The following is a 26,934-nucleotide window of genomic DNA, read 5'->3' as shown; positions in this document are numbered from 1 at the left end:
TTGTCCTACCGACCACGGTCGGTCGTAAAATTTTATTGCTTTAAGTACGTATACACTGCGTTGTAATAACAACTTTAAGCAATTCGCGTAAGGTTGATTTTGCAATAATATATGCTTGTAACATATACTGTTATAGACATACTGTTATAGAAAGGGACAGAAATAGTGTTTCGGGACACTTTCGAGCGTTACTTTTATTCGAGACTGTGCATCTTGAGTTTTTTGTATATCAATGTAAACAACTATATTATAAAAAAATCTAAAAAACTTATTTAAATCATCTTACCATATTGGTAATCATTTGGCTTTATTATAGTTTTAAAATTATTATTTTTTATTTTGGATGTGCTTTTCTAATTTTAACATCTCAGCTACATGAAGAAATAGCCCATGACATGAAATGGCACAGGGCATGGCGCATGCCACCATATTAAAAAGGCTGAATCATTTTGCTTTAAATATAGAACATCACCTGGGCACAATCAAAACTAAACCCAGTTTTAAAGTAGAAAACATAAAATATTTACAATATTAGTTTTTATTTGCCGCATCTCTTAAAACAACCAATGGATTCATTTAAAACGTTTAGTAAGAAAAAAACCGTATTTATACTTAAAACCGTATAATATCAATACTGACATCCTAAAATAATTTAACCTAATTTAAGTACATCAAGTAGTGGGTTCGTCACGACTCCGGCGCAGATTCTGTTTTCGTCTCCTTTGTTTTAAAAGCTGCTCTCTGCTCTTCACTACAATATTCTGAAACCCATTAAATATCTATTAGGAACACGTTCACTTAACCATAATGCCTTAAAAAGCCATATTGAAGTGTAGATGTATCGAATAAATAAATATTGGAAAAAATATGAACCACAAGTAATTTTTCTTGAGTGTTCTCTAATATCATCAATATAATAATATGTATCTCATGTTGTTTTATATATTGTATTTGTTAGGTATTTAAAATATATGAAGAACATTAAACAGGACAAGTTTTATATACAACATTTTTACTTAATATAATTTGATTAGAGATAAAAAGAACGCACGTATTTTACTAGACTCCCATCCGATGTACTCTCCAGTCCGTTGGTTCTCAGCCTGCAGCCAATCGTGTAATGGCCGGAAGTACTCCAATAGTCCATCAGCTCGCATCGCGCGTTGACCTGTCAAAGCCTCCATCGCATCTGGCCATGGACGAGATGATCCCATTTTCAGCATGTTTCTGGTAGATGAAAGTATTGTTACGGATTGTAGTAAATTAATTGAATATATTTTATATAAATTATATATATTTTTATCGTGTGTCATCCTGGATCATAAGGGTGCTTTAAATAATAGAGGATGTAGTTTTACTCTATATTATGCACTCGCGTACAACAATTGAATATAAGCAAAATAATGAAATGTTAATTGCTATGTAACGAATGAATGCAATGTAATAGTTGAAGAGAGTGCCTGCTGGCTATACTCTCGGGGCGTAACTCCGACGATTTAGAAAATCGCCACGTTTATAAAACTAAGGAAGCCTGAGTGAGCTAAATGTACAGCCTTGGCTCGTACATTGTGTTTTATGATATTATTTTAGGAACATATAATATACTAGCTGAGCCGGCAAACATTGTTTTGCCATATATATTATATCTAGAAAAAAAAATTTAGTTCAATAAAAATAACTATCAAAAATAATAAAAAATAGGGGTTGAATGTATTTTTGTATGCTGTATCATAAAAAAAATAATAACAAAGAAATTGTCTAAAAAGTAAAAAAAAATATTTTGAGGTGGACACCCCTTACACTTAGGGCTTTGAGAGATAGATAGTAGCCGATTCTCAGACTTACGGAATATGCATAAAAAAAATTCATAAGAATCGGTCGAGCCGTTTCGGAGGAGTATGGGAACGAACATTGTGACACTAGAATTTTATATATTAGATAAAATTGTTTTTGAAATACAATAAAAATAATGTTAGTATTTTAGACCAAAGTGACTATTAAGGCTTCCCAAATCTAATTACGGTATCTGCTTAGCGAAGGAAGCGATACGGAGGCGATTCCACATTTACGTTTATTTTACTTACGATAATGCATTCCCAGCGGCAACACTTTGGTAAATGTCACAATCTACAAGTTTCTTTGTTAAATCTTCCGGAACGTATTCACCGGCTATTTGACATAAAGCACGATGGAACTGGAACTGCACGATGAATGATACATAGTATCTAAAACAAAGATATTTATTAATGGTAGTATATGTTATCTGTGTATAACTTTTTATCTGACTAATTTAGCAACGAGAAGTCCAGCGTGAGAATCTGGGACACGAAACTTTGGCCGTTGATTTGTATTTAAAGCCCCATCCACACGCTTGACAAACAATGGCAAACAGCCAACAGCAAACAGCAAACACGGACGTGTGGAGGGGTGTTTGTCGTTGTTTGCCTGTTTGTGTTTGTGTTGGGCAGTGTTCGGCATCGGTGTCGGTTTTAGTTGCCAGATCAAAGGATGTTTGGCAAACAGTTTGCTACGTATCCACACGTTTGGCAGCGATCAGTATGCGCGCGAGCTTGCGGGAGGCGGACGTATTTACTTGCTACACTTTTTCAATTAAAGCCCAAATAATAAAGTCTAAAGCGTACTGCTTTAGACTTTATTGTACGATTTCTATGTATTTTAATCATCCACCATCGTCTTTGCTTTCTTCTTTTTTTCCTTTTTTCTTTCTCTTGCTTTAATTTATAATAAAAATATGTCAACCCGAAAGTAATAGCTGCCACAAGCTCGTCGTCCGCCATGTTTGCCGATTCGGAATGTTATGAACGTTCGCCAAGCATGTGGATGGCTGTTTGTGTTGGGTGATTGTGGTTGGTGTTTGGGACTTCGTTTGCTGTTTGCGGTGTTTGTGACAAACAGCCAGCGTGTGGATGCCCCATGACGCAAATAATTTTTAACGCAAAAACTTATACATGAGTACATGATGGAAGAATGCATAGCTAGCCATTCGTATGCCAATAGGTTTTATATATGATTTAGATGCCTATCTCTTAAAATATTCTTGTTTAATTCTTCGTAAAAATAAAAGTATTAAGATTATTAATTTATTAAAATAATATCTTTTAAAGATCAATACAGGGAAATTGTAGGTCACCTGGCATATTCCACATCCGCAGATACATGGTATTTGGCAGCAGCATCAAAGTCATCTTCTGTCCTGGTAACAGGAGGCTCTACACCTTGCAGTTCCTCCCTTAGCCTCCAATAATGGCAGTTGTAGTCATCCGGAGTGGTAGCACCACGGAACACACCGTATCGAAAGAGGTCCAATGTGTATGCAAACGGTAGGAACACTATTTTGTCAATACCCTAGAATTGTATAGGAAAAATACGTAAATAATTGTATATGAAATACCTTTTGTGTGATCAAGGTTTCTAATAATTTACGAAAAACATTATTATTATTATTATAAAAGAGTCAATAATTATTAGTATATTATTATTGGAACCAGGTAGTCTCCTCTAATATATAAAATTCTCATGTCACAATGTTCGTTCTCATACTCCTACGAAACGGCTCAACCGATTCTTATGAATTTTTTAATGCATCTTCAGTAAGTCTAAGAATCGGCTACTATCTATCTTTCAAACCCCTAAGTCATAAGAGGTGTCCATCCCAAAAAATCCCAAATTTTCACCTCTCTACGATCAACCCCTATTTTAGATAGTTATTTTTATTGAACTAAAAAAATGTTTCCTATAAATAATATACATGGCAAAACAACAATTGCCGGGTCAGCTAGTAATACTATGTATTTTAATTACTTGATAACAAGTTAATGTAAATTGCGATGTAGACTACGCACGTGGTTTTTTATGTCTTTTAAAAATAGAAAGTAGATATGGTGTGGTTAATGTACTAAACAAAACATGTATTTTAATTCTATTACACTTTTTTTAAATGTTGTAACTAAATCGCCAGTTGCCCTCCTTTTCATTTAATGATTTCAATTGTATTATGTTTCGGCAACGAACTGTTAATAAATAGATAAATATAGCCTTTTATTAACGAAATATTAAAAAATAAAGTGACATAGAGAGAATTAAAATAATTATTTTTTATACGGCATATTTACTACCCCGGCATAATGTAGCATTCAAAAGATGGTATAAATTTTGAAATCGGTCTAGTGTAATTTTAATTGTAAATCAATCTTTCCTCTTTATAACATTAGTATAGAAGACGATGGAGTAAAATATATTCGTTTTACCTACCATTTTATACAGTTGATTGATTTCAGTTTGTTCATCTTCTGCATCACCGCTGGTCAAGCCAACTCGACGTAAATGCTTGGGTGATGAAACAGATAACGCAATTGTGTCCCCAACCGCCTCGTGGAAACCTATAATGGATGATATGTAATTCAATTTCTGCGATATAATCACGATTTGCAATTTTATGACCCTAATATACGTGTTGTGACGATGTCGAGATGTGATATTAGGAGTTATAAATTGAGCGTATATTGTTAACCAATTCTTTAATTTTGGTTAATATTTTATATCATTTAATAAAATCAAATACACCACTACACGCAATACTCGTCGAGCGAGTTTGCTTATCTTGCCAAAGCCGCGCACAAATTATTTAAAGAGATCTATTAGGTATGAGGGTGTGCAATTGTTTAATCGGTTGCCGTCTAAGGTTCGTAACATTAGCGTGATTGATCAGTTCAAAAGGGCATTAAAGATACACATCAGAATGAGCCCATTAGACTAAAATTGGGCTAGCTGATGGCGACGTGTATCTCGTTCGTATATAATATTAAATTTCTCATGTAAATAAAAAATAATTTTTGTTATGAGAAATAAAGTTCTTTAAACATTAATATGAACTCTTGATAAGGAGGGAGCTTGTAGTTTATTGTTTATCAGAATGCCAAATCGTAAAATGACTGCTTCACGACTGATTTTAGCGCGACCGCCGCTGCGAAAACCGCTGTGAGAGTTAGAAAAGTGAGTTACAGAATCGCAAGGCTGATATGCTTTTTTGTTTTTCTTTAATGACCATACTCTATAGTAGTAGTATAACTATGACATATAATTTCTTGAAAATTTCGTTGAAATATTAGTTACTCGTCAACATCACCTGGATTAGCACCTGCCCTGAACACACCCGGAATGTCCTTGTATTGCAAGTAATATTGTACATGGCCCATTTCGTGGTGAACGGTTTTAAAATACTCTTTGCTCACGACTGTACACATTTTGATCCTGTCAAAATAAATTAAAATTACCTGGGTTTGCTCCGTCTCGGAAAACGACCATTTGATCTTTATATTGTAGGAAGTACTGTACGTGTCCCATTTCGTGGTGTGTTGTTTGGAAATACTCATAGTCAATTGTCGAACACTGTTTGATCCTTTAAAAGCCAGACATGTTACGGGAAAAATTTTGAAAACATTAAAATCACCACCACCGTAGATATAAAACCAAGCCAAATATCTTCATAAATTGAATTTTAATATGCTTTTCGTTTCCAATGAGGAATTTCTATTATGTTAGCCAAATGTGAATGCAAAATATTAAATTTGCCTAAAGTTGACTTCTTCCACGGATTATGTTGCATTTATTCATCAATCATTTTGAACGCGACTAGTACGCAAAGGAAAAAGTAAAAGAAATAACTTTATTACACATAATAAAAATGGATGTTTAGTTAAAAGAGAAAGTAATTTAGCCACCAAACTAGGATTCAAGTGTCGTGGGCAGCTAGTCTCTTCCGTTTGACATATCAACGGTACTTGACGTAATAATTTCTACTTATCACATTTTTACAATCAAACGACTGTTACACAATAACAGATACAGATATTATACTTTCCGTTTCAGCATAGGACCACTAATGCTCTTAGTTTATAAGGATAGAAGAAAATGTATGTTAAAGAAGCATTTCAATTAAAATATACCAGCCCATACGAAGATTGATAAATCAATATACCTGAAATCTTCTCCATCATAGAAGTCCCAAGCAGACGCATGGCATACAATTTCTCTATCAGTTGGCTTTTCAATAATTGAGTTTTTCCAGAATTTCTCGGGCATCGCAGTAAGGTTTAAGGATCTAAAGAACTCATCGGACATCCGGAACATCTTTAACGCTGTGTAGTTCTGGTCTTGCATGGCTTGTGTTATGTCAACCTCTTTTTTATCAGGGTATGGACGAGTAAATGACTCAATATTATTCCACGTTTGCGCCCACATGTTACCTGAGAAGAGAAGAATTTCAGGTCTAATTTTCCAAAACGCAATCAGCTGTATGAAGACATGCACGTCGATAATTTTCATAAATATCACATGTTTATTTCAATCAACAATATTGTTTTTTTATTCCACTAATTTTTGGAACTACTGAATCAAATCGAGAAATTGTTTTTGTTTTGAAAATCTATTAATCGAGATAGCTAGATAACATTAATTTTGTAATAAACCTTAGTCTCTAGTAACAAAAAATCCTTGAGAACACTTTTAGGTTTTATTATTTTTGGGTTAAGAGATGTAAAATTAATGTAGTAATGAAAAAATAATAAAAAAAACAAAAATGCTACTGAAGTATAAGAATTACTAAAAAGGAATGCACAAAAAATCATTATATTAGTAACCAAGAGAAGGCAAATGGGAACTTCAAGTAAAAACATGAGCAGACGGATGCCGAAGAGATGGGGCAAGCTAGCCCGGTATAGAGTGGTCAAAAATACTGGCCTATTTAAGAAAACAATCCGACTAAAAAACTGATTGCTAAAGAAACAATAATCTTATTTTTTTCTACAATTACATATATCAATTTTTTTATTTTGTACGGTCAGTTAATATAGAATTCGTCAAAGATTTGATAAAGACTTACCTAAAAGATGAGCCGGTATAGGACCTCTTGCTGATACAACTTCTTCACCATACTTGTCTCTCAACCGTTTCCTTACATAGGCGTGTAACTGTTGGTACAGTGGTTTAACGTTTTCCCATATTTTGGCTAGTTGCTCTTCAAAGTCTGGTACTTCGTATTCAGATTGCCACCATTCAGCGACGTCATCAAAATCTTAAATATAGATATATTATGTATTGGAGGTAAAATGGTAAAGAGTACAACAATAAACCGTGGCGCTACAATCTTTTAAGACTCTTATTTCTGAATCTGTTTCGTAAGTGATTTTTCTTATAGACAAGTAGGTGGTCAGCCTTCTGCCTTCAGACATAGACATAAAATAAAATCTTATCTAGAGTAAAACAAAATCTTACTATTTAGTTTAGCTGCTTCGTTGTCCAACTGCACGTACTCGGTGAAATTTTGACGCGCTCGTGCGCCGGCTGCCTTGTGCCATTCAACCCAGTAGTATTTTAATTCTTCGGGATCTTGGCTCTTTGCAAAGATTTCAGTTAGATCTGGAATAAGTTACATCAATTAATACGCGTTTCATTAAAAGGTGAAGACCAACGAATAGCCGAACTTAAAAGACTGATCACCAATTTGCGCGTCGAAAAATATAACCACGGTACAATCGAAAATTGTGAGCCGATACCAAATTTGATTTCATGTCATCACATTTAAATGCGTTTGTAAATCTATTTAAGAAGAAGCTAAGGGAGCAATGATCATCGTAGCGAGACTGATACAACTTTACTTTAAATGTTCGTGCATTGCAAAATAGACGTAAAGACAAAGAAAAACTGACGCTATTACAATTCCAAGAGATCTAAATTATGGATCAGGAAGTTGAATCCTAAGCTTAAACGTAATAAACTCATAAAGTACCTTACCAGGTTCTAAAGATAGATCGCATTTTGTTTCATTCTTATACGCGCAGATCTTGGCCGTGGCATAGTTCGACTCCATTCCTGATATAGAGAACATCAGCTGCTTATATTTATCATTTGGTAACGCGGCTACGCCAAGTTGACTATACTTTTTGAACATTCGACGTAAGGAGAAATCTTGGAAATCTTGCCATCTGTACATCTTAGTTTCTTCCCAAGCCAGTTTTTCTTGTTGTGATATTTCCAATTGAACTTGTATCTGCAATTTTAATTAATTTTATACCAACTAGTTTTAAACGACAAGATGCGGTCATAAAAAGTCCATTCTAAATATAGACTGGATTGCAATGTAAGCTTTTAAAAGTTTATATGATGAGAAAATAAAGTGGATATAATTTACTTGCATCCCGCATCACTTCTCGTGGTAATATAGATTAACACGGTTTTTTTAATAGGCAAATATTATGAGGTTTTTGGAATAAATCAGATGTCGGAAAGAAGAAGAATCGGATAATTCGAATAACTAGAAGTATCTAAGGATGACCTTATATCAACAGTATAGACTAGTCTTTTTAACTCAAAAATATTATAAAATGCAACGTTTTACTATATGCTATATGATAAAACTTCTGTGTAATTATTAGAAAAGTATAGGTATATAGGACTTTAGCAAATACGTCATTAAATTGCGTAGCTCCTTCAAACGTCATTGTTAATAAATGATCATCACAAGAGATTTCATCAAACAAGGTTACTTAAGCGCCAGAGTATGTCAGCAGGATAAGACCCGAATTTTTATAGACATCGAAATCAATATTTATTTTCCGTACTACTTAATTTAGAGCTTGCTTCACTGATATTTTAGATTCCGGTATTAGATAATGTCATAATTATTAAAATGTAAACTTTGATATAATGCCAATTCCAATTGAGATTCTAATTGGAAGTAATTGTCGCTTTTACAGAGTAACCCTGCTAAAACTTACTATAAACATATACGTTTTCTATAGACAATAGACATACACGTTTCTCTTCGTTCTCCTTAGTAATATTAGATGTGTAGGCCCATTCCGCGAGCGCCGCACGGTTCTTCCTGAGGCCGGCCATCTTGTCCAGATGCATGATGTACTCTCTCCCTTCATGTTCGGAAGCCTCAAGGTCTGGGTCGCGGCCCTGAGTGGCCACAACGAACACGGCCACGATGGCCGCCAGCAGCACCGCACCACCCCCAATTTTCAACATTGTCTGAAAAAATTCAGCATGATATAGTTAAATACTTATTTCCGTTTAACCCTTAGAGTTAATTTAATTAAACGAATAGTAACAAACAATATGTTTTTTAGAAATATCTTGAAGGAGGCTGCGATACGTGTTGGGAAGTGATTAAAAACCGTAACTGAATATTGTTGTGGTGAAACAGACAAATGAATTGGAGACTTACAGAATATTATATATATACTATGTTTTTATCGACATAACCCTATCAATACCCATACTAGCACAACAAATTAATCTCTGTTTACAATTACATAGTAAACATTGGCAATGGTAAATTTAAATAAATAAAAGATGTTACTAACAAAAATATAAAAAGCGTGAGTCAATGTCAATATCTGACATTTAAATTTACATAATGATAATTGACTTAAAATGTTGAAAATGCCTAAGAAAAAGGCCTCATAAAGAAGGTTCTGTCACATCAAGTCGTCTATTATTTTGTTGATATTTTAATCAAATGATGACGTGGGTATTAAATGAAATGTCTCTCGGTAATCGATTAATTTAATTGTAAATAATCCTTCGAAAAGATTCTATTTAATTTCCTCCCGGACAATCGTAGTATAGGATTTTGTAATACAAAGTGCCTGGGAATAAAGTACTTATAATATACAAGATCAGCGATGTGCGACGAAGCAGAACGACGCCTCAAAGACAGTCTAATAATGTTATATCATTGTACATGTTAAACTGCTCTTCCTCTTCAAAGACTGAAATAACTTTACGATAATTTTGCCTAGCTTTTGTATGCGATAATTTTGACAGCTCAAAGGCGTTTTCATTTAATATTTACTGCACGTATTTATTCTATTCAAAGGATATATGATCGTGTTCGGTTTAATTCAAAACGCCCACAAAGTACTGCTCAAATTTCCCATACGAAAATGTATTGTTACTATTCTATAACGTTAGTAAGGATGAAGATATATACCGCAACGAAACGATTTTTCCGCTTATGAAGAAAATTATTTTGTGGTTTTCGTTGAAATGGAAAATTACAGTCTTGTAAATTGTTTTTGACGCAAAATGCATAAATCATATGTAACAAACTTGTTTAAGTTCTTGCGTAGCGGATTAATTTTTAATTTATGTTAAATTTAGAATGCTATATTTGACATTTCTGACATTTGACCAAGATTCAAAATAGTCCGTAACATCTTAAACATAAACGATAAATGCCCTAGACTAAAATAATTTATTTATTTGTTTGTTTGGAGCGTTCAAGTATTACGTAACGAATTTTGAGAGGTGGGGGTTTGTCCTTTTGTATAACGTTACGATGCGGGGCGGGGATTGAATTACGCGTTATTGTTAATATTATTTTGACTTTCCGGTACTTTACACCACATAATGGTAACATTTAGGTATAAAGAGTCACTAGGTGATCACGAAACGTTTTACTATACTTAGGTATAGTACTGTACTTGGGTACAGAAAAACGTTACGGCGCGTTACATGGGGGGGGGGGGGCAATAAACTCCAAAAATTGCGTGACGTAATACTTGAACGGTCCCTATATTAAGAAGAAATAAAATATAAACTTAGAATATATGATGTATCCTAGAACAGTTATACAGATAAATACGTTGAATTATACGATGGTATATATTCATATTTTTATTACGTATAGGCTAAACGCGTTAATTACATGTCGCTTCTTGATCGAAGTGTCAACATCCAAAATAGATAGAAATTTAATTATATTTTTAATTTGACCAGCTCGAGTTATAATTTAATTGGTATAACTAATTCTTTGCTTGGCTTTACCTTGCTTTATTTAGCAGTTTTTAGACAAATACTTAAGACCTTCTGCATCTAGAATATGATGATGGCATTTATGAGTCGTTTTCCTAACCGTTATACTCGTAGAATGAGGCTTGGCCGGTTTCATCGCATCCAAACCTATCAAAAATATTATTAGCAAATACATTAGCTTCGTGGTTTAGCTGGTAAAGATAACCTCCAAATTTTTTCTTCGCTTCGATTCATTGATCCATAAACAAAAATTTCTTAAACTAGCCTTCATAATAACGAAGATGAGATATAGACGTAGAATTACGCCCGCTCTATTTAATCTATTCATATTGTTATCTATTTGTTTCTTGAACGAAAAACTAAATTTAAAGCCTATACATTTACAGTTATTTTTCCATCATGAAACTAAAAGAACACATTTATTGACACAAAATACAGTCACAACATCATGATATACAAAAATTCAAACTTAACTATATCTAAAAATACGTAAAAAAGCCTTCAAAGCAGCTGACGCCGCACTCTTCAATCTGTCATATCCAAGCACATCGTACAAAAAAGCTTGATGTTTTTCATACGTTAAAATATTAAAGTGTATTGAACTCATTATTGCGAGTCAAGATGAAATATGATGCAACTGATGACCACAGCTTGCCTTAAAATAATTGCGTTTAAATTTAATGACATTAGAGCGAGGAACGTGTAATTTTTATCTGGAAATCTAATACACCGTATTCCGCCCATAAGAGATAACAAAAACGGATGGGATTATCTTTTATTGCGGAATATATAATTTCATTAATAGTGTGTTGAATAGTAAATATATGCATACTTAAGGGGATTCCCGCACCTACTTATTTCTTAATAAATAACACATATTATTATCCTGCTCTTTAATACGTAATTAAGCTAGGCAACAATTTTTGTATCAAACGATGTATCAATCGAGCGTATATTCTATATTGTTATTAATTAACGTAGATATTTCTAGTCAACGTTAAAACTTCTTCGAGTTAAAAAGTTTTATAAAGAGAATTTGCGCGTTATCTCGTACAAATTCTATACGCAATTGCAATGCCTATTGTATATTATTTTATGATACATGCTGCCCAATGCTTGTTAAGGCCGTGTCCCTGCACGAATTGTAGGTATTTGAGGGGGTGAAGTATATTTATAATTTTATTTATAATTTAACCATAATCTTGTTAACTTACTCTTTAGATATAGAGGTAAAAAACCGCTTCTTGGCGTTAGATTTCTGTAGGTGTTTCGTAAACATTTTTTTTCTAAAGGGCATGTAGGTACTCAGCCTTCCGTGCCTGAGTTGGATCGCACGCCGCCTATATATTATATATTATAGACCTCAACGATAAAAGTCGCACGCTAAAGCCACTAGGCCAACACTGCTTTAATAACCATCTAAATGGCATGTTAATTACATGTCATGTGATTGACAAAATGTAATTTATAAATTCGAATATTATTAATTAATTTCTTGCATATTTCAATATTCTTACAATCTCGTAAGAATATTGGAATATGCAAGAAGGATTGGAAGATTTCAGCTATACTAATAACAAAGAGAATGCAGTGCGTGTTTTTATGAAACACCAGATTGTAAGGACTACCCTTAACATTTTATTACTGATACAGCCTACGAACCGCACGGGTGACCAAATTAACTAATTAAAAATATTATTGTAATTGATCTTCAACTTAATATTGATTATATAATTCCTTAATAGAAATTAAAAATTATATGGGATATACGATTATATACTCTCCGTGTTTAGGACGTTTCTATGTGGTTTCTTCCCTTTGCTTTATAACTTGACGTAATAAATTAATAAATTACATTTAGTATAAGCAGGGAACTCCAAGCTAAACACATTGGATAATTATTTAGCGAGGGAAAGGGTTGTCAGTATCATATAACGGAAACAACGCAAAATTAAATTCAACGTCATTGTATTATTGCAAATTAAATAGCTATACCATAACGAATTAAGCAAGAAAATGTGTTGATTGATTAAGGATAATAAATATAAATAATAATATATTCGAGATGATAAGCATAGAAAACGTAATAAAAATGCTTTATTAGGTACTGGTTACTAAGTAGTTCGTTTATTTACGTTCCAGTTAATAATGAAAAACATTCATAATGTTTTTTAATATAATAGGAGGCAAACGGACAGGAGGCTCATCTGATGTTAAGTAATACCCATGGACACTTCCGTTGCCAGAAGTCTCGCAAGTGCGTTGCCGGCCTTTTATTTATACAGTTTACATGATATTTATACAATAAAAAAGGAGATGATATACGATTTTATATCAGTTTTAATTGTCTTACGTGTTTTTTAACATATGTAGACTGTAGAGGTTTATATGAATGGATAAATTTCCAACGTAACAAGCGGGAATATTGGAAATACGATTCCTTAAGGGAAAAATGTATTTAAGCATAAACTCTTTTTAACATTAAAATTACTAGAGTAGAACTACTCGGAACAAACGCTGGCTGCAATTTCCCAGTACTAGACTATCTAAAATTAGTAAGTAATTCCTTTTTTGGAAACGGGACTTTTCTTTAATAAAATCCCAGAGGCTCTTTTATCTCTGCCTTTTTATAAATTTAAGAAATATATTAAAGAAGAGCTGTGTAAAAAGGCTTACTAAAAAGTAAATGACTATCTAGTTGATAAAAGGGCCTGGGACTAGTGCTAGACAGGTTACTTCTAATTAATTTGCGATATTTGTTTTAAAATAAATGTTGTTTGCCATAGTCATTTTGTATGATGATTTGTTATTTTAAAAGTACTGAGAGTTTTTTACGCTGCATTTTTCTCTCGGCCTACACACTCTGTCTTTCTTGCCGATGAGTAGGGATGTCTACCGAGACAAATATAATTACGTGGAATAAGTGATACCTGTATCTTATATATATATAATAAACATATTGTATTTTATTTCATTTTATATGACTCTGTGGAAACCAGTGGTTAAAAAAATAATTTTCTTTACAAATAAGTTAAATTTCGTGCGAACGCAGCCGCTGTCATTAACTAGAATAATGAAATAAATCTAAACATTATAGTGAATATTATTCTTTATAGGGTACGATTTTCCTGGACAACATATTGAATATTGTCTTAGGGCTTCCATTACACAATGAATTCATAATGTACCAGATTTTTGATGTGAAACGTCTTTAGCGGCGTTGTACACTTTTTTTGGAATGGGTAAAAAATGATAAACTCGCGTCAGGACACGTGACCTGATCGAAAATTCGTAAGACGGATAGAGAGTCGACAGCTGGCGCGGCGTATTTAATGTAATATAAATTGTCATGTTTGTGTACGGTAGCGCAATAAATAAATATTATATTCTACCACATAAATTATAGTACTGATAATTATAGCAATTCGTGGAAAATAATGCCTTACCATTCAAAAATGCACAACGTTAATATTCAAGTTTTAACTTCTGCCGGCACTCCCGGAGTGCAACCCGTCGTTTTTTTTACTATCACAACACAAAATCAGGTTTGAGGGAATCGATAGATTATTTGCATTCATCAGTGTATTATTATTAATAATTAAATATTATTAATTATTAATGTCTACGATCTAGATGTTTCAAATCTCGGTATCTCGTTGAATCCGTCATACTTCTTTAAAGTCGTGACAATTTTTATCTTTTCGCATACCTTATCACCCGGATATGACATAGACAAACACAACATCCTGGTTATTATTAATTTTAACCATCTTCAATAGATATCAATACAAATTCTTAAAAATATCTTTGTACGCTAAACATTATTGTGTTTTTCTCTTATTTTGAAAAATATAATTCACTTGCATTGTTATAAGTTACTCTAAATACTATAAAATTATTGCTATTAATTATTGAGGCGTGAGAAAATGTCACTCACTAAGTTCAATTAAAGGTTAAATAGGTTCTGTCCGCGACTAGGGGCAATTTAAAAATAAAACAAAACCTACTTCTGGATAATAGTTAGCAGTAGCACCTGCAGTCTAAAGAAGACTTGAAATTTCTATGATTTTTCAAGTAGTAAATAACACGTAAATATACCAAGCAACTGCTTTATTAAAGTAGTTAATAGTTGAACGGTTTACGAATATTCTAAATTAATTTCACGCAAATTGTATAAAAATATGCTTTAATTAAGAATAATGAAACAAAGAATCTATTATGGTAAAACCAAATTGCAAGTAAATAATAAACAAATCGATTTATAAAACATAGTTCCGTCAAATATTAAAACGACATACCTTAGCTTTCCGGTGATTGTTTTAAAAATTCGAATTAAGAACTATTTGAATCTTTATGAACGGCCAGTCGCCGCCGCCTTCGGCCGGCTGATGACTGAACAGCCTCGACGTATGCACAGCTGACCACACGCTCACTCGAAAAACCTAACTACAAGCGAACCTCTATGTGAAACAACCTTTTAGCGCTCCCTCAAGGTTCCAATTCAAATAGCGCATGAGACTGCGAATTATGGACGTTTTGTTTCAAATTACTAATACGTGGATAGAATTCTTGACATTCGCATTTTCATTCTGTTTCGCATTACCATGACCTATATGTTTTTTAAATTCAATGTTATGATATTTCTAGGTCTCTTAGAACATTTTCTTTATCTGTATAAGAATGAATAACACGTCCAACTGATAAGGATCACGAAAATTAACTTCAAGGGACAGTAATTAAAAAGAAATTAGCGTACAAGTACGTGCATATAGCTTAGTGTGTATCACGTTTGCAGTTTGTTGGTGTTACAAGCGCTGACTCACCGGCGCAACGGTATCACTCCGCACTCGACTATATTATGGAAATTGTGTACGGTCAACAAATAAAGTTGTCGTCGCCTAAAATCTGGACTAGAGAGTAGATCAATAGAGAGATTATTTATTTAAACTTCTTTACATTACAAATTGAAACAAATAACATAAATTATTATAAATCATCGGGCGGCCTTATCACTGCCACCATAGTAAGGAAAATAACTTTTAAAACAAATACATACTAAGGTTTTAGTGCAAGAATTGTATAACCAAATCGACAAAAATAAAATAACAAGTGACACTGAAAAATTATACAATAACCAAACTTAATCTAAAATTAAATAAAAATAAAAATCAAATAAAGAATAGATTAAAAACTAAATCCTTACGATTCTTGAATTACAAAAGTCGGAATTGAGCAGGATAGGATATGGATAAGAAGTGATTACGTAGAAGACTTTTGTCAGGTAAGTATTTTGGCTTCAAAATTCACACACTAAAAATACTGTCTTCTAGTGTGTGTCTAGTGGTATACCACTAATACTATTTTACAACTTTAGAGAATATTTTGCTCTGGATTCATTGTTTCTACATTATATCTGAAGGCTTAGTGTGAGATTCGGAAACGAAACTTAGCATGAACTACGATTCCTGGATGTCAAAGCCCTTATGGTAAGTCTAATTCTTCAATAAATAGCATTTGGTTACAAGTTTTTTTTTTATGGACAGCCTCTCGCACATTATCAAATGATGGTGTTTTGGTAAGCTACGACAGGTTTACCGTACTGGAGACGTTATGACATAACTAATAAGAAATGTCCATCGTAAATCGTAATTGTAATGGAATATATTTCGGCAAATTGTATGAATTGTTTTTGATACATATTTTAAAAAAAACACCCATAATTTAAAAAATAATTTTGTCTTAATCTTCTTTGCTGACGCTCTTTTGTCAGGTATGCATCTATCAACTTATTATACAAGGTGTGCTGACCGGTTTAAGAATACCAAATAAAAATAATTCCTATATGATATTTTAACAGACACCCAGTTCTACTGTTTTTTTATTACAAAACAATTTTTTAAGCTCTTTGCACGTAGGCAATCAGTGCCATAGACTTAAAATTTGTAGTCGGTTCTTTATGCAATTTCAATACTCTCTCAATATCTGTAGGGCCGATGCGCATGTTGAAATCGTGCGGTCAAAAACCCCACGTCAAATTTGGTATCACAATCGCCATTGTAAGCAGAGCTTAGTACAAAGGTAGATATACATAGGCTTTCAATTTCATTCATATATTCCGTGGTGACAACAAACTACCAACTATAAACAAGAGCGTACGAGTTCTTAAAAGAAGTGTGTCCATGGGCGGCTGTATTACTGGACCCGGAAGATGAGATTGTAAATAATAAGCTAATGTCTAATCTTTCCAGCCGAAACTTCTACTACTACTTAAACTTACTGTTTATAAGTTTAGATCTGTACGTGATTATTTAAACAATTAAAAAAAATATTGAAATACTTTTTATCCGGAAAGTTTCACTAGTTTATAGGAAGTAATGTATCCATACGAATGTTTATTTTTTAAGTATAAGCCTCGCCGTTAGAGCCTTGTGAGTTGTGATGGATATTAAGATAGCATAGGTTCAAAGGATTGACGGTTATAGGTGAATGTCCGCTAGAGGTCAATGAACCGTAGATTAACGTATTTTAATAAATTTACTTAGGTATGAAATTTTAGTATCATACACTTAGTAAATAGAACAAAGCAAGTGAAATTATGATATACATAGTAACACAAATTGAACGTTATTAATTTTTTTATGGATTTGGCTTCTCAGTAATAACAAAACACTACAAGCATACGCAATGTATTTGCCTTTCTAGTAGAAAATCAAATTAACAGGCACAAAATTGTAACGGCAATTTGTCTTCACCTAAAATTCAGTTTACGTGAAGATCAGTGCCATCTGTCGTAGTAGTCGTTAAACTGTAGACAACATTATTTTGGAATTCGTGAGAATACTTTTCTCACAAATTCCGTGTAATATAAAATTAATAACAATTTTTTAAAATTAAAAACAAATAGTTTTCCATTACAAAATCTTTAACCTTTACTAATATTTTAAGTTTTAAAGTATAGATAATATTAGTAGATGTTAGTTTTGTACATCAAAATTATGATGCTAGTTCCATCGACGAATTTAAATTTGTGATAGTTTAGACATATTTCGGTAGATGGCGCTTTAGTACATTTCAAGTACTAACGACTGCGAGGATATTATAGACACATTAAAAAATAACTTTACCGATTAAATGGTAGAACATAAGAAGACTGCACAGATCTATATTATAATCAATTACGTCATATAATTTGACATATTGAGCTTAGTAAAAAATTATATTAATAAGTATTGTTAAGAGTATTCTACTCTGAACAATACTTATTATTTATCAAGCGACAGATTGAAGGAAGCTTGAAATAGTGAAAAATCTTTATAGCTGCCTATCTTCGAAGGACTTCAGTCATCGTGAAGAATAAAATAAAATAATTTAAAGGAAATAAACACTGTGCGTGGTTTTGCAGATAACAAAACAATTATTATCTCTTTCTTATATAAACAAACCTTTGAGTATTAAGCCAGAATAATATAATACTCAATATAATACTCTGGCTTAATACTCAAAAAAACAAACCAAATCTAATAACACAGAACACATAAGTCATAGATTAAAGCTATTTACCTATTTCTTATTAGAGGAAATGTTCAACAGTGCACCTAAGTATTGTGTAATTGTTTTAATATGTATTTTATATACTTATCCTATAAACCGACAGGCATGCTCAATAATCCGCGTGATCTATTTATGAGCACGAACAGTATTTTCTCCATAACACCCAGTCTTAACCGACTCGCCGAATTTGAGCATTTTTAAATTAAGCTTCAATTGTTTTATGCAAGAATTATAAGACTTATTTGTGAAATGAGTTTTTCAGTAAAGTATATAGAATATGATAAAGATAATTAAATATCAGGATAAAGATTTTCTATACGCTCTAGCATAGGTAATAAAAGCGTAGAGTTTTGGATTTAGGGCTGAGTCGAGACTTAGGGAACTTCCATATTCACATTCACGTATTTGAGAACATATAAAAACTCCTTCGATGGGTCCTATTATATTATTCGTACTGTTATATTTTAACGTATTTCGTTTTCGACCTCCAACTATTAAAAAAAGAGCATACTCCTCCCTAAAAAGGCCGGTAACGCACCCACTAAAATAGGTGTCCATGGGTTGCGACGTCTGCCCCTCTATAAAAAATTATGATATGGTCATAAACCTCATTCCCGCTACCTCGGTCTATGCCAAATATTTTTGATTGAATATATTTAGCCGCACACCTATACAATAATATCTACGTCACAATAAATCGAAAATAATTAGAGGTACGTGACTGTAAAAGTGGTCGTTGCAATACAAAGGATTGTACGATTGAAAATTGTCCACTGCTTTCAACATGAACGTTATTTTCATAACAATAGACGATTGCGTGTCTATCCGTTTAAACTTAATAGGTTTTCTCGTATCTTTTATCTTAAATGGCGGATTTAAAATGTATAATTATCACTAACTAGCACTATTATGGTTGAAGAATGCATCGATTAACATTGTAGGGTTACCGGTTATGCTACTTACTTGTCATGAACCAACCGAATTGAATTTACTTTAGATTACTTAACATTAAATATTGTATACGGTACATACTATAAGTAGTAAGGCATTTACTTCCATAGACAAGTTTCATCGTTCTTTATATAGATTGTATTATATTAATCTATCACTGAGATATAACGGACGACTATGTACGGTAGCTTACGACTAATTAACAAAATAAAAAAGGGGGTTTCTCACTTCCAAATGCACCTTATTCTGATGTAAATATTTAAATAGAACATTTACGATATGAAACATATGAAATTGGCGTTTTGTATGGGTTTTTTTAAAATAGAATATATTTAATTAATCAAAGTATGTACCTACCATCTAAATCTATGCACATTTGCCATCTGATAGGTAGTTCATTGATCCCTTTACTAAAAAAACCATTCGGACGGAAATCAATAAAATCTTTGAAGGTCTGAATCGGTTTCGACATCATCAGAGTTGAATTTTTTACCTTGCAAATTTCGAAAAAAATGGTAATCTGTTGGAGCAAGGTCCGGGGAGTACGGTGGATGTGTTAGACAGTCAAATTGAAACTCCTCTAATTTGGTAGCAGTCTGTTGTGCATTGTCTAGCGTTGTCTTGAAGCAGCAGTGGCCTAGAGCGATTGGCCACGTGCCTTGGATGTTTAGCAGCTAGCTGTTCCATGATGGCTTGCAGTTGCTGACAATAGACATCTAAAGTAATCATCTAGCCAGATTTAAGAGAGTTACAGCGAACGACCCCGGCACTAGTTTACCAAATGCTCGCAAACAAGAAATTTTTCCGGAGTTAATTTTAAAAGAGGAGATATTTGAGGTCAAAGTGGCCAGTACGACATAACGTCAATTGCAAACAAGCTACAGTTTCTTTTTGCCTAACTATATCATTATTAAAGTTTGGTTAGTCTATACCAGGGGTCTCCAAACTTTCCAGCCTTAGGGCCATACTGATTACTCCAGAAAGTTCCGAGGGCCAAAACCATATGTCATTATGTTTGTTATAAGGTACTAGCCGACCGGGCAAACGTCGTTTTGCCATGTATATCATTTATAATAAAAAAATAGGGGTTACTCGTAGAGGGGTGAAAATTAAAGGTTGTATGTATTTTTTAATGCTGTATCATAAAAAAATAAAAACAGAAAAAAATTTCTAAAAATAAAAATATTTAGGGGTGGACTACCCTTAACATTTAGGGGGATGAAACATAGATGTTGTCCGATTCTCATAGATACCGGATAAGCACAAAAAATTTAATCAAAATCGGTCAAGCCGTTTCGGAGGAGTATGGCAACGAAAACTGTGACACGAGAATTTTATATATTAGATGTTTTTATCACAAAAACAATTACAATAAGCCTACAACTATGTTATGAGTAGTTAGCCCGTGACCAATGTAGATGTCATATTAATAATTATTCAACATAAAATTAGAATACTTCAGTAAACTAAATTTAATTTGCTATAAATAATATGTTCTCTAAAAGGAGTTTTCAAGTATACTAGCTCTCCGCAGGCCGGACAAAATCTGTCCGTGGGCCAGATGTGGCCCTCGGGTCTACCTATACAATAACATATATATATATATATTACAAAGGAACCTAACCTTTTATTGCCTCTTCTTATCTGTGAGATATATAACCCAGTTGCGATTTTACTATCTATAGTCACCGAAATGTCGCAACTTTATGTCGAATATTTTACGAGACATAAACACACAATCAACAAAGAGAAAACAGTAATTGTATTATTTCAAAACAAAATCAATACAATAACAAGGTACATGTCGGATTGTGGTTGGGAAATCGTTAGTTTGCCAGTGTTATTCGATAACTATTGCAACTCTAGTATTTATGGTATTTTTAGTCTGTTAAATGGCGAATCTTTTTATGTTCATTTCTTAATTAACGTGTTGAAACGCATTAATGATATTAATGCGCTGGGAATCGATTCTTTACGTGTGGGCTAACGTTTACAGGGTTAAATTATAAGCTACTCGTATGAGCTTTTAATTTGAATTTTTATAATAAATTTAAAATTCAAATAACGCTGAAGGTAAGTATCCTAATTATAAGATGTAGGATAGCCAGTGGGTATTTTTAAAGGACAAAAAATTAAGTAGCATAATGGACTTTCTTATTTATTCCTGTTAACCCATTAAAAAATACCTTAAACCCTTTTGCAATTGTTTTAGCTCATGACTGCACTGAATTTTAAATCAAAAATATTTTTTAAATGTTTTTTTTTGTCATCTTAAACTTAATAATGCTTTTTAACTCACAAAATTGAATATTAACTAATAGCGCGCCTGTTATATACTTAGATATTTTAAATTTTGCAAATAAGGTTTATGACGAAATAACCCTAATGATATTGTTTGATTGGTGATGCGACATGGTCTCCGGTTTATTTCCCCAGTCAATCAAATTTAAAAAAATACGCCGCAGCCCCAATACTTTAATACATAACCCCGATGAGCACGCTAAGCTTGCGGTCTCCTGATCTCTTGATATATAACAGTCGTGCCCTACCATGAGAGCCATCGAATATAGTGTGTACTTGTGAATTATGAATGAATGAAAGAATGAAAGAATACATAGTAAAAACATTACCTGTCCACATCGTATTAACTGACGTGAGACTGATCTGAGAATTGTCGTGATTCAAGTGCACTTTTTATTTTTCATGTGCCCTTTTTAGTTTAGTTTTTTTTTTGTTCCTGTATTAGTTTTGTGTAAATAACTATATGTATTATGTATTTTGCACTTCTTGCTTGCCTTATCTAATTTAATAGATTTTCATTTTTTCAACAGTGGTTGCCTGGAAGAGATCGCTCGGAAGCGATAAGGCCGCCAATTTTCTTATGTTATTGTAACGAAGTATTAATAAATAAATACCTAGCCAGTGTCAATAGTAATAAGCCGCTGTGCCGAATCGGCCTGGAAGACATTATCTACGATGAACCCGTGCGGCATCTCGCTTGTATTATATAAACCCTAGTGATAGTATCACAGCTCGTCCTTGAAGTAACGACTTGGCGGTTTTCATAAAGTAATTACACATATTGTTTCCTCTTCACGTGTTGGAAGTATAACCATATTCACGCAAAGATTATTATGATCGCGTGTTTTGCTCATTTATATTACGGTTGAGATGTTGGCGGAAAATATTGTATTAACCGACATCAAAATACCGAGTATTTAAGCAGTGTTGGCCTAGTGGCTTCAGCGGGCGACTACCATCCCTGAGACCGCCTACGACAGGTTTGATCTCCGGCTATGCACCAATGGACTTTCTTTCTATGTAACTAACATTCGCTCGAACGGTGAAGGAAAACATGGCGAGTAAACCGACATGTCTTAGACCCAAATAGTCGACGGCGTGTGTCAGGCACAGGAGGCTGATTACCTACTTGCCTAATAGATTGAAAAATGATAATGAAACAGATTCAGAAATCTAAGGCCCAGACTTAACAGGTTGTAGTTCCACTGATTTATTTTATTTTTTAGATTTATTAAACACGTCTTCACTTTTCATATTCTACATTATTAAAGAAGATACAAAACCATATTTTTATTGCATACGCGACAGAATGCCTGAAGTTATAAAATCATAAGATATAGATGTAGCTTTGAATGTCTATGTAATTTTGAAAATATCGGTTTTTAATACTTTTTCGGATTACATTTGTGGAGTTGCTAATTACATAATTTCAAACTTATTAACGTGGTAAGACGAATACCTCATTAGATTTTACAATAACATATTATTTATGTGTTAACAATCATTTGTTTTTATAAATATAAAACAGCCTCCGGTAAATGTAACACATTCAAAATTTGTTCAGCGTTTAACTTATTCAATAAATATATAAGGAACGACCCCGTACAAAGAATATAAATAATTCTATTGCAGTAAGAGCAAAGTTCGTGTAGGTAGAGTCCCGTGGGACGCGGAAGGTATAGATGTGGTTACAGTTGATGCCCTCATACATTATACATTAGCGGTTGTCTGGAGGAACGTTTAGTTAACAAATAGGAAACAGAACAGGAATATGGAGATGGGGCTCGACGGTGAACGTATTTATGAGACGTAAGACATTTCGAAGCGAATTTATAGTTCTTTTTTGCAGTTTACTCCTTAAGAAACGATTTGAGTTATAAGGCCCGGTACGGAAATTTTATGAGGAGTAAAATCAAGTGTAACACGAAAAGTTGAGGCGTTATGTGTAACACGAAAAGTTGAGGCGTTATGTGTAACATGTAAAGTTGAGGCGTTATGTAGAAAGAGACAAACATATATATCTGTAGGATTGAACGTGTAAAAGAATGAGATGGAATACATTACACAGACTTTTCTATTTTGAATTCACGTTATGACAACATTGTCAGTGTTGACAGGTGTAAAAAATAAAAGTAGATTGTTTAGCGTGCCATAGAGTTTTGTCAATAGTAATGGTCAGTGAAATTAAAACTAAAAAGATTGTTCATTCTTATTCTTCTCTTACTATAAAGGTAACTTTGGTCACAGAATGAAAATCCTATTTGGGCATAGATGATGTAGGTACGTTTTATTACTACTACAAACATTTATATTATAAAAACATATATTCTTACCACCTTTAGTATGAAAATATGGTCGACAGCCACAGAACATTATCGCCATTTTATCGTTCGTAAGGAGTAAACTCCAATCGTGCGTCGTAGCTGACACACACACACTTTTTTTTAAATGTGATTTGATTCTAATAGCATGAAGCTAGCAACGGTTCGCCAAATTAATGTAATATGCGTGAGTACCGGTCTATAACTATGTCAACCATATCTTCCCCACAGTAATCACTTAGAGAGGCTTTCTCTGTAATACATTGTTAACACTTACGTCGATTGGCAAAGCAACTATATAGTATGTAAACTATATTTACTCAACACCGATAACAAAAAACGAACTCAACTTAAATTGACTAATAATAGGCAAATTTAAATTCGAATTTACGATCTGTTATTGTAAAAAGGTTATTTGTATATTCACTCGTAATTTTTTACAGTGGCTTTTTTTATAGAACAGGAGGGTCACCTTATGTTAAGTGAGACCGCCGCCCATGGGCACTCTCAGTGCCAGTGGGAGGGTGGAGAGGAGGCTTTATCTGAACACTTTTCCATATTGAATTAACTATGTAAGTATAAGTTTGATTTAAGATTTAATTTTCTATTACTAATAAATTAATTTATTATTTGAAAGGAAGTTATTGACTAATTAAAAAAACAATTAAATACTTACTAATAAAAAAAATAAAACGCTTGTTCTGATCGCATTTTTAAAGTAACATCAGCTTATTTAATTAATCTATAATATTATAAAGACGTTTGCATTTTTATATAATAACGTAAAAACTACCACACGCTTTTTTTATCAGTAGAATGCTTCATTATCTAAATGCTATATTTCTAAAATATTTAAAAAAAGAATCCAGTCTCGTACAGGCCACTAGTCTAAATATATTTTTTTTTTAATTTCTTGTCGCACAGGCCACTATATAAAATCTATCACGTCTATAGTAAATCTATTATATAGATGTTTGTGCTATGTAATGTGAATACGATGTTACTTATGAGGTGAGGGCGATCGAAATCAGGTCAAAGGACAATCATTCAATTGAAGGTGGCTGCAATTTTGGTCCTTTCTTCCGTATGTGGAAATAATTGAACTAACTCAGTGTAATCCTTTGTACACATTTTGTTTCTTAAAAAAAATTCAAATAGTATTACAATAATTGTTTCATGTAAAAATGTGCAAAAATACAGTGAGAATAGCAACTTAAAATTCAATAATTATTGCCATCACACGAGAGTTAGTTATTGTTCAACAAAAAAAGATGTTTCTATACAAATAAGAATTGATTTTTTGTTTGTGAATGTACTCTCATGAATGAATTCGGTAAATACTGAAGTTTTTTATCATAAAGTGTAATAGTTGAGTTTGTCTAGGATCCCAAAAAGAAAGTCGAAATTTTTCTAGGAAAAGAAGAGACTAGTTACCTATTTTATTTTTTCAACTAACATCTACGTTCCTTATAAATAACCGAAGCGTCGGCATTATCTATGGTTTGGGCGAGTACATACATACTACAATAAAATTTCTATACGAACGGTAACCGTTACAGATGCGAATTTTTATTATTTTCATAAGTCACCATTTCGAATGCTTTTCAGAATTTACATACATATACGAACGTATGGAAAGTATTTATTTATATATACATGTTTTAGAAATCACATATATATATAGGGTAACATATAGTATGATTAAAAAGACGAATAACAATAGAATTGGAGTGAATTGTGGTTTAAAGATAGCACTATTTTATGACTTTTCATGTCAAGATAAAATATAGGTAGTCACGTATTATATGTTCGTAAACTAAAAGATAGTTAAATAATCTATTGTAGTAATGAACATATCTATATGTTAAATTTATTTTATACCTATTAATTATTACTTAATACGACGTATTAAAAAATAATTAAAGCACTCGAACTCGTAGTCGTACATTAAATTATCTCTAATGTTAGACTACTAAGTATAATTCCCATACCATACATAAATTAACTTCTGATATTTAAAAATGAACGTCCAGCCGCGTAAATTTGGTTTCCTATTATATTTATGGTGAATAAATCTAGGATAACCATCAACATTTCATTATTTTTAATTATGGAATGTCACGTTTAAACCATTTAAGAAACGTTTGTTCTTTATAACAAACGTTTCTTAAATGGTTTAAACGTTTTTTTAAGGGCGGACGTTTTTTTAATTTGTAAGGGCCGCAATTTTCCTAACCTTCATAAGTGAATAAAGCGTTTATAATAGATTCATTGTACATCTTAGCCTTTATACTTTCAACGTGATTAAATTGCAAATTAGTCACAGTATATAAAAACGCGATAGTATAATTTAACGTATTCGCAATTAATTTAACCTTGGGTAAAAGTTGACAAAAGTTAGTAACGAACTTTCGATTTCCAAACGGGCGAGAAACATCTTTACCTTGACTTTAGACATATCGCTTGGCCCAATTATATGGGCGACGTCATGAGCATGGACACAACACGAATAGGAAATTTATACCGAGGCACAACACAACACGAGTTGCCGAGGAAACAGCCGGGTCGCGACTGAGTGACAAATGCTTCGACATAGGAAAGCTCAGACTTGAATTGATTAATAGCAGAGACAAAACCGAGCTATTGCTAAATGGACGAAAAACTAGTTAATCGAGGATCCTTAAATCGCTTTGTTATCGTTGATAAGTGCCGGCGAAGTTTAAATTGATATGTAACCTTATGACTTTTATGTACGGGAGTACGTTACACTGTTAAATCTTACTTGGGTTATTTTATGCGGAGGATTCTGAATGTTCCTTGCGTTACCAGTTATTTCCGTTCCATTGTTAATTAGCTTATCTCTGCCCAGGTGTTATGGGGAGATCAAAGCGATCCTTGGGCACATCGGCGGCTTGATGACCAGTCTTCTAGCTTCAACAATTCAACCAGCTTGTTCAGTGTTATTCAA

At 33.0% G+C, this 26,934-nt stretch overlaps 1 protein-coding gene across 4 annotated transcripts; it reads right to left on the bottom strand.

The window, feature by feature from the left end:
- Window positions 1-605: 605 nt before the first annotated feature.
- LOC125063288 (angiotensin-converting enzyme-like) lies at window positions 606-26,542 on the bottom strand. Of its 4 annotated transcripts, none has more exons than XM_047669661.1 (12): window positions 26,410-26,542; window positions 8,833-9,054; window positions 7,813-8,068; window positions 7,294-7,437; window positions 6,902-7,093; window positions 5,999-6,266; window positions 5,147-5,271; window positions 4,273-4,400; window positions 3,152-3,366; window positions 2,085-2,225; window positions 1,052-1,227; window positions 606-761 (listed from the first exon to the last, which is right to left on the bottom strand). In XM_047669661.1, exons 1-12 carry the CDS (start codon window positions 26,422-26,424, stop codon window positions 688-690), a joined length of 1,956 nt encoding a protein of 651 aa, XP_047525617.1. In that variant the 5' UTR covers window positions 26,425-26,542; the 3' UTR covers window positions 606-687. The 4 variants fall into 4 exon arrangements, with proteins under 4 accessions (XP_047525617.1, XP_047525618.1, XP_047525616.1 ...); XM_047669662.1 differs by lacking the exon at window positions 5,147-5,271 and adding an exon at window positions 5,295-5,419 and having other exon boundaries at window positions 5,999-6,262; window positions 6,898-7,093; window positions 26,410-26,541; XM_047669660.1 differs by lacking the exon at window positions 5,147-5,271 and adding an exon at window positions 5,295-5,419 and having other exon boundaries at window positions 26,410-26,540.
- Between the last annotated feature and the right edge of the window lie 392 nt (window positions 26,543-26,934).

This window comes from Pieris napi, chromosome 3 (assembly GCF_905475465.1).
Source record: "Pieris napi chromosome 3, ilPieNapi1.2, whole genome shotgun sequence".
NCBI classification, from domain to species: Eukaryota; Metazoa; Arthropoda; class Insecta; order Lepidoptera; family Pieridae; genus Pieris; species Pieris napi.
This window is presented reverse-complemented; position numbering and strand designations above follow the sequence as displayed.

Coding starts and splice junctions, on each gene's coding strand:
- LOC125063288 (XM_047669661.1), bottom strand. Junction 5,272..5,998: donor TATGATGGAGAAGATTTCAG/GTATATTGATTT, acceptor TTATTTTGACAG/GATCAAAATGTGTACAGTCG. Junction 2,226..3,151: donor GCGGATGTGGAATATGCCAG/GTGACCTACAAT, acceptor TCTTTGTTTTAG/ATACTATGTATCATTCATCG.